The 9,216-nt window shown below is 53.8% G+C and overlaps 1 protein-coding gene across 1 annotated transcript; it reads right to left on the bottom strand.

Annotated features, from left to right (window-relative positions):
* Positions 1-4,625: 4,625 nt before the first annotated feature.
* On the bottom strand, positions 4,626-7,624 carry LOC109363818 (E3 ubiquitin-protein ligase PHF7-like). The gene is made up of 9 exons (XM_085213471.1): positions 7,573-7,624; positions 7,283-7,374; positions 7,094-7,195; positions 6,711-6,835; positions 6,369-6,531; positions 6,174-6,280; positions 5,823-5,936; positions 5,540-5,658; positions 4,626-5,374 (listed from the first exon to the last, which is right to left on the bottom strand). Exons 1-9 carry the CDS (start codon positions 7,622-7,624, stop codon positions 4,626-4,628), a joined length of 1,623 nt encoding a protein of 540 aa, XP_085069597.1.
* Positions 7,625-9,216: the final 1,592 nt, after the last annotated feature.

Genomic DNA, 9,216 nt, shown 5'->3' with positions numbered 1-9,216 from the left:
TGGTGTCTCAATATTATGTGATTTGCTTTGTACAGGATCTGAAAGAGAATAACTCTGTGTTACTGCTATGTGTCTGGACTTCATACAGGGAACGGTGGCTCAAAACAATGTCCATCATTTATCTTCAAAAGCTGATAGTGGATAGCATTAGAAATGATACAGTCTTTTCAAGAGAAGATCGAAGAAAATTATTTTCTGTGAAGTCTGTGTTTTGGTCCCCAACCAATGATTTTGAGAATGGCTACAAGCATTAGGGTCTTCAAAACTAGCCCAGAAAAAAGATTGACCATAAGTCATTTTCATCTGATAGCGTGTGTTTACATTGCATAAATTCTTGAGTGCTGACAAAAAGCCATAGCTCAGAACAGAAATCAAATCGCCCAATGAGATGATCTGCTCTCCACTTCATCTTTAACACAGCAATCAGGGGGAAAACCCTGAGGAAGCTGCCGAAACTAACTCATTGAAATGCCTATCACTCCAAGAGCTGTTGTACACTTCGGCCTCTGGGCCATGTCAAGATAGAGGTTCTGTTAGAAGAGTGGCTTACTCACAAGAACAGAAATACAGTCTTTTGGAAGGCTCTGCATGACTTTCCAAGCCAGATTTCCATAAGCAGCAGAATGACTGATGATGGCAAGTTAATCATACCTGTTACTAACTTTCTTGTCCTATAATTCTTATCTTCTAAACTCTTCCACTGTTCTATTTTTCCTACTTACTCATTCATTCCTAGAGTTATCAAGTTTTTGTTGTTTTGATGGCAGACAATTAAAGATAGTATGCATACTTCAGTTCTGAAAACTTCCTGTTCCAAACCTGTGAAGTAACACATAAAAAGCAAACAGGCAGACATAAAATAGCCATTAGGTTTTGATTCTGAAAGAAAAGGTTTATGGGATTTTTTTTAACCTTATTTGTTTACTTTTGAAAATCTAGTCTCCCATACGGTCTACACCTTATGTCTGAAAGATCTTCAATGACATGTGGGACGAAAGAAATTTAGTGTTCATAATTGCACAGGTTTGTTCTAGTTGTTTAGTTGTCTAGTAATGTCCTACATATACTAAACTTATATCTGGCATGTCTCATTGGTTGTCTTTTTGGCAAAACCATGTGTTTGGATCTGCTGCTGCCAAGCACAGATTATTCAAGCATGACTTTGCAGATGATGAATAATGCAAAGTATAAGGGAGGAGACACATAAAGAAGAACAACTGCTGGAAGATTGTATTCTGCAGGAACTAAGAAAAAGCAGTCTAACACACATTTTCTTTCTGGGTCAGTACACTGACTTTTCTGCTCTAAAACATATTTCTTTTAAAAGGGCAGTTGAAAAAAAAAAAACCACAACACAAATCAATCAGATAATGTCTCTGAATATATCAAATAAGTAGGAAATGGATCGTTGGTCATCACTGTTCCACAACCTTTGCAGGGTAATCCTTTCCCTTTTTCATGCAGGCTGCAGACATAATCACCAGTTTCCTACTTGGACCTGAGGAGGCTTTGGCAGGAATGTGCTGTGGCATCTTCACAATAGAACAGTGGAGCTAAATAAGAGTCATAAAATATTTAGAAAATATTATCTTGATTCTCCTATAAACAGCTAGAGGTGTTTAATTTGGTGGAAAAAAAAATGCAAAAGTGTATAAACTTTCAATTAAGTTAAAAAACAATACAATAATAAATTGTTTCTCCCTGTTGACATGGAGTGAGCTGAACCATAGAATCATAGAATCATAGAATGGACGGGGTTGAGAAGGACCACAGTGATCATCTCGTTTCAACCCTCCTGCAGTGTGCAGGATCGCCAAGCACCAGACCAGGCTGCCCAGAGCCACATCCAGCCTGGCCTTGAATGCCTTCAGGGATGAGGCATCCACAAACTGTTGGGCAAGAGTTCCAGTGTCTCACCACCCTCTGAGTGGAAAACTTCCTCCTAATTTCTAACCTAAACCTCTCCTGTCTTAGTTTAAAACCATTCCCTCTTGTCCTATCACTATCCACCCTCATAAACAGCCATTCCCTCTCCTGATTGTATGATCCATCCAAGTACTGGAAGGCCACAATGAAGCCTTCCTGGAGCCTTCCCTTCTCCAAGCTAAACAAGCCCAGTTCCCTCAACCATTCCTCATAGGAGACGTGCTCCAGCATCGGATCATCTCAATAGCCATCCTCTGGACCCACTTCAAGACCGCGGCAACTTTCTTGAACTGGGATCCCCAGGACTGGACACATTACTCCAGATGGGGCCTCACAAGAGTTGAGTAGAGAAGGACAATCACATCCCTCTCCCTGCTGACCACCCCTTTTTAATGCAGCCAAGGATATAATTGGCCATCCGAGCTGTAAGTGCACACTGCTGGCTCATGTCCAGCTTCTTGTCCACCGGGACCCCCAAGTCCTTTTCTGCAGGGCTGCTCTCAAGATGATCCTCCCCCAGTCTATATAAAGGCATGGGAATGCCCTGGCCCAAGTGCAACACCTTACATTCGGCCTTGTTGAACCTCATGAGATTCACGTGGGCCCAGCAAGTCCAGGATCATCTGGATGCCTTCCCTGCAGTGTACTGATGGCAGTGCTCAGCTTGGTGTTGTCTACAAACTTGCTGAAAGTTGCAACCATCCATGTCACTGATAAGATGTAGAAGAGCATCGGTCCCAAGAACAACCCTGGGAGACATCTCTTGTGACTGGTTCCACTCATGGAAACATCAGTCACAACACTGTGACTGTGACCAGCCAACCAGTTCTTAATCCATTTAAGTCCATCTTTCAACTCCAAACCTCTCCAATTCAGACAGAAATATGAGATGTCGTACCCCCATTCCCCCTTTTCTGTCAGGCCATTGGGCCTGTGGGCATGCTGTCCTCCGTCACAGACACAGGTAGATCTAAAGATAACTCCACGACAACCATGTGAGAATCACAGAATCACAGAATCACAGAACTGTAGGGGTTGGAAGGGACCTCTAGAGATCATCAAGACCAACCCCCCTGCCAAAGCAGGTTCCCTACACCAGGTCGCACAGGTAGGCGTCCAGGCGAGACTTGAATATCTCCAGAGAAGGAGACTCCACAACCTCCCTGGGCAGCCTGTTCCAGTGCTCCGTCACCCTCACCGTGAAGAAGTTCTTACGCACATTCGTGCCAAACTTCCTATGCTGCAGCTTATGTCCGTTTCCCCTCGTCCTGTCTCCACGTACCACTGAAAAGAGACTGGCCTCACCACTATGGCCGCCACAACTCAGATATTTATAAACCTGGATCAGGTCCCCTCTCAGTCTTCTTTTCTCAAGGCTAAACAGGCCCAGTTCACTTAGCCTTTCTTCATAGGGGAGATGCTCCAGGCCCTTCACCATCTTTGTGGCCCTCCATTGGACTCTTTCCAAGAGATCCTTGTCTTTTTTGTACTGGGGAGCCCAGAACTGGACACAGTACTCCAGATGAGGCCTTACCAGGGCAGAGTAGAGGGGGAGGATCACCTCCCTCGACCTGCTGGACACGCTCTTCTTAATGCACCCCAGAACGCCATTGGCCTTTTTGGCCACGAGGGCACATTGCTGGCTCATGGCCAACCTGTCATCCACCAGGACGCCCAGGTCCCTCTCTGCAGAGCTCCTCTCCAGCAGCTCATCCCCCAGCCTGTATTGGTGCATGCAATTATTCCTCCCTAGGTGTAAGACCCTACGCTTGCTTTTGTTGAACCTCATCCGGTTTCTTACTGCCCAGCTCTCCAGCCTGTCCAGGTCTCGCTGAATGGCAGCACAGCCTTCAGGCGTGTCAGCCAATCCTCCCAACTTCGTATCATCAGCAAACTTGCTGAGAGTGGCCACTATCCCCTCATCAAGGTCATTGATGAAGATGTTGAACAAGACCGGACTCAGAACAGACCCCTGGGGGACACCACTGGTCACAGGTCTCCAGCCAGACTCTGCACCACCAACGACGACCCTCTGCGCTCTGCCAGTCAGCCAGTTCTCAACCCACCTCACTGTCCACTCATCTATCCCACACTTTCTCAGCTTTGTTATAAGGATGTCGTGGGAGACGGTATCAAATGCCTTTCTAAAATCAAGGTAGATTACATCTACAGCTTTTCCCCCATCCTCCCAGCATGTGACAGCATCATAGAAGGCCACCAGGTTGGTCGAGCACGACCTCCCCTTGGTGAACCCATGCTGACTACTCCTGATAACCTCCTTTTCTCCTAGTTGTCCGGAGATGGTATCCAGCACAAGCTGTTCCATCACCTTTCCAGGGACGGAGGTGAGGCTGAAGGAGAAGGTGCTGGGGAGAAGACAACCCTGTGGTCTCAGCTCCTAACACTGCCTACCGCAGGACAAGCAGAGAAGAATGAAGCCAACATGTGGGGAGGATGTTAAAGGTGTATTTTTTTTGAAAGATGGCATCACAACCGTCACGTGGGGATGGACACGGCTGCTGGAAGCCGTCTTTGGGACTGGTTGTGGGGATGTCTTTTCTGTTGCTGGACCCGGGAGTGGCTTTGTGCCCGGGCTGGTCCACCAAAGGATGAAGTTAATAGGTGTGGACAGTCTTCAAGGTTGATTTTCTTTGCCGCTTGGGACCACAGCCATCACGTGGGGATGGGACACGGCTGCATCAGCGCCGTCTTCGGGACTGGCTGTGGGGCCGTCTTCTGGGATGGTTTGCCCGGGAGCGGCTTCGTGCCCGGGCTGGTCCCCGCTGCCTGGACCGGCTCCCACGGCCTCGTCGGGGCCGGCTGCGGGAAGTCGAAGCGCGACGCCCCACCGGGGATCGGCTTCGAGTGCGGGCCCGCCCTCGTTGCCTGGATTGTCTCCTGCGTGCAGGCAGAGGGGAAGCCCTCGAGGACCTCGGCGGTGCTGGTGTGGCCGAGGTGCGGGTGCTGCTCTGAGCACGTTGGGCTGTCGTACGGTTCCCACCACGTTGTCTTCGGGGCCGACTCTGGGAGCCCGAGGCCCGGCCTTGCAACGGGGAGCGGCTTCTTGTGCGGCCGGTCTCCCGCTGTCTGGGACGATCTGTGGCTGCAGCTGCCAGGGAGGTTCTGGAGGACCGCGCGGTCCCCCGTCTGGTGGGGCTCTGGGAGCAGGTCTCATCAGCTGGCGCCCGTCTCCTCCCCCCACATCCTCGGCGCTGCTGAGGAGTGTCCCGCTCTTCAGATAGACTTGGGCGGGTTGTCCTCTGCTCTGTTGCAGGCACCCTGGGCTGGCCACTGAACTCAGGCAGCTGGGAGCTGCAGGATGGTCCTGTTGCTGCCTGGCTGGTGGGGCCAGAACTGATGTTTTCAGGTCCTGAAGAGATGTGGGATGGCCCCCGTAGCGTTTGCCTGGAAGCGCTGGGGCTGGCAAGGTCAGAGTTGGGGCAGGATGCTGTAAGGAGAGGCAAGAAGATCAGCAGGATGAACATGCAGCCCCAGGTCAGGACAGGCTGCCATCCCTCATGGGGCAGAGAGACTGTGGCAAGGTTGCCCTGAGCACCCACTGCCAGGCCTTGCCTGGCCACAGTCCCGTGGCACGCGGCTCTTTGCCTCTTACCGGTGCCCCTGCCAGCGCAGGTGTCGCACTCCCAGCCATTTCTGCCGATGGCCCAGAAGGAGCAGCACCAGTGCGTGCCTTCTGAGCCACAGGAGCTGCAGATGAACAGCTGCCAGAGCCTGGGGAAGCAAACGGGTTGTGGCTGTGAGGACAAAGCAAGCCAGGGCCAGAAGGAGCAGCCGGCATGGCTCTGGTGCTCAGTCCTTGCTCCAAGGACACCTCCAAGCCTATGGTGAGGCTGAGATCCCGCGCAGAACCCCAGAGGACTGCGGGGGTCACTCACCCCTTTTCCTCCACCCTCTCTCTGCCTCCTAGGTAAATGCACAGTCTGGCATCACAGCGCCTGTGGCTTTCTCGCAGCGGCTGGTATGCTGCGTCGTCCCACCAAGATGGTCGTCTGTCAGAGAAGAGAGAAAATGTGATGAGTCCTCGGTGACCCAGGCATGAGGCAGATCCAGAGCATCCCTGCTCGTCCCCCTTGAGGTCATTCCCAGCTTCTCCGTGAAGCTGAGACCTGAGCACTTCCTGAGAAGTGCTCGCAGGACGGCAAGGGACTGGGCTTGCCGGGGCAGTTCCTCGGCAGGCACAGCACCTGTGCCTGAGTGTCTGCAGAGCCGAGGAGAAGGACACCAACCTGACTGGGATTTGGATCCCCAGCGTGGTCATTCTGGAGCGGAATCGCCTTTTTCCTCCGCAGACGGGGCAGAAGAAGCGCATGGTGGCAGCGTGCAGGGCATGTTTCTGCAGGAGAAGCACAAGCGTGAGTGTGAGCGGGGCTGGCTGCTGCAGAGCACCGGCCGTGCCCACGGGGCGAAGGGAGGACTCCTACCCTGATGCAGCCCCGGTGGAACCAGGCCTGTTTGCACACCGGGCACACCATGGTGTGGTAGGACGTGCTGTCCCCCACGGGCTCCAGGCAGATGACGCAGATGGTGTTCTGCGATGGAGCTGCCTCCGCTGCCTGCCGAGGGCGATGCTCCCAGCAGAAGGACCTGGGCGGGAGGACAGAAGGGGTGGGCATGGTGAGAAGTGCTGTGAGGAGGGCAGAGGACCAGGAAAGAGCGCCAGGCCTGGGCTCTGGCTCTGGCAGGATGCCGGAGGTGTCGCTGCGGGTTCCTCCCTGGGAGGAACAGGGAGGGACAGCAGCTTGGCTGCTGCTGACAGCCCTCACCTGTGCTGCCCAAAGTGCTGCGTGATGCATTCCCCACCCTCGGCGCAGGGCAGATGGAAGCTGCGCTCGCAGCCTGTCTGCGCGCAGCTGATGGCAGCTCCCCTCTCGCCACAGACAAAGCAGTTCTGGAAAGAGCAGAGCAGCCCCCGTTAGCAGTGGGCTCGGGTCCTCCGCAGCCAGCCCCACTTCTCCGGGCAGGGCGCAGGGTGTGGGCACCGCTGCCTCACACTCTGCAGAGCTGCCTGGCAGACGAGGCTTGTCTGCGGTGGTGGGGCTTTGTCCCGGAGCCGGTTGGAAGGGCCGCGATCGCTTTCTTTGGGCCCAGGCGAAGCCGGTGCGAGCCTCTGCCAGCACCAAGCTCCCTGTTCCATTCAGGTCCTCACCTTCTGGCCTGCCAGCTGGACTGTGCGCTGGATGGCGCCAATGGGGAAGCCAAAAATTCCCCCCACTGGGCATCTCCATTCAAAAAGCCCATTGGCAAAGACCTGCAGGAGAGAAAAGAGCAGGATCTCATGAGGCCGGAAAGGAAGGGAGCATCCCTGGCAGGAGCCCTAGCCCTTCAGGGAACTCACCAAGCAGAATTCGTGGGCACAGAGCCCACCGCTGGCAAATGTCCGCCCACAGATGTCCGGGTTCACCTGTGCGCAGTGGCACAGCACGCACACTGGAGAGGAAGGAGAGAGCAACCGTGAGCAGCGGTGAGCACCTGGCAGGGCCAGGTGTTCCTGGGGGCTGTCCCCAGGGCCTGCTCCATGCCTGCCGTGCCGGCTGAGGGGCAGGGCTGGAGGGGGTGGAAGGGAAAGGGGGCATTGCAGGCCCAGCAGCTCCAGCAGACAGCCACAGCCCAAGCTGGGGCTCTCACCTGGCTCCCCGGAGTTGGGGGCCTCCTCTTTTCCTTCAGACATGTTCGGCATCAACAGTGAGAAACAAGAGAGTCGAGAAAGTCCCTGCTCTCTCCACGCCTCACCAGGCCGCAATGAGCAGGGCTCCAGCCCGGCAGCCTTTGCTCTGCTCCCGGCCCGCGGGTCACAATGGCCACCACTGTGACATCACTGTCACCACCTCACCACCAGGCTGAGGGCGCGGCAGGGCGGCGGCTCCTGTGGGCAGCGCAGAGTGAGGGGCTTGGTGCTGCCATCAGCAGGGAACAAGGATGGCCTCCCTCAGGCCTTTTGCAGTGCGCCCGTGCTGGGACGTCGCAGCAGAGAGTCTAAGAAAGGTCTGCGGGTCAACAGCACAGCCGGCATCTCGAGTGTGTGTATGCTGACCAACTTTCCATCGCCTGATGGTGGCAGGACAAGGTTTTGACCTGAGAAAAGAGGAGGTCTGGTGAACTGCGAGAGGGAATTCCTCACTCGGAAGGTGGTGAGGCCTTGGCACAGCTGCCCAGAGAAGCTGTGGGTGCAGGCGCTCCAGGCCATGTTGGACAGGGCCCTCTTCTAACCTGACCTGCTGGGTGGCAGCGCTTCCGCAGCAGGCACTTGGGGTTGGATGGGTTTTATGATCCTTTCCCATCCACGTCTTCACACATCAAAGCTTCAAGCCTTATACAGTTCCCAGAGGCAAAGTGGCATAGGCAGGGCACGATTCCCTTCAAGTCTGCACATAAAATGAGTCAGGAAAACTTGTGAGGTTTGCTTTCTTTGGCCTGCTGGCAATGGTCACCATGCCAGAGACAGAAGAGGAGTCGTCCCTTGCCCAGGGCTGCAGTCCTGGAGTCACACTGGAGCATCCCTGCTCATCCAGCCTGGATGAACCATGAAAGTCAGCTTCTGCATGAAAGTCAGGCCAACGCTGATGGGAGAGCCGCCCTCTGCGGAGGAGATGTTCAAGGCCTCACTGGACAGGGCTCCAGGCAGCCTGATCTAGTGGGTGGCAACCAACACACTGCAGGAGTTTGGAACTGGATAGATTTCAGTGTTCTTCCAACCCAAGCCATCCCAGGATCCTGCGATTCGAAACGTTTGCCAGGTCCAGCATTAAGGATTACTAAGGCAGCTACCCAGCCACTCCTGACATCTACAAAGGCTACCCCGGTAGTAGTCAGGCATGATCTTTTTGTAGTAAATCCAAGTTTACTACTCTGGATAACCCTTCTTTTTCCCCACCTGCTTTGAGATGATATCCAGAACGAGTTCGTCCAACACTTTCCCAGGGATGGATGTGAGCCTGACTGGCCTATAGTTTCCTGAGACCTCCCTCCTGACCTTTTTGAAGATTGGAATGACGTTGGCTATCCTCCAACCTTCAGGCATCTTTCCTGTTCTCCATGAGGTTTCACAGATGATAGACAGCTGGGCTGTAAAGGCACACTGCCGGCTCACGTCCAGCTTCTTGTCTACCAGGACCCCCGAGTCCTTCTCCGCAGGGCTGCTCTCAAGGAGATCCTCCCCCAGTCTATAGAAATAGCTGCGGTTGCCCCGGCCCAAGTGCAACACCTTGCATTTGGCCTTGTTGAACCTCATGAGGTTCATGGGAGCCCACTCACTTCTCCAGCCCATCCAGG

Source organism: Meleagris gallopavo, chromosome Z (assembly GCF_905368555.1).
Source record: "Meleagris gallopavo chromosome Z, MGAL_WU_HG_1.1, whole genome shotgun sequence".
NCBI lineage: Eukaryota > Metazoa > Chordata > Aves > Galliformes > Phasianidae > Meleagris > Meleagris gallopavo.
Note: the sequence above shows the minus strand (reverse complement) of the source record. Positions and strands in the feature narration are given on the sequence as shown.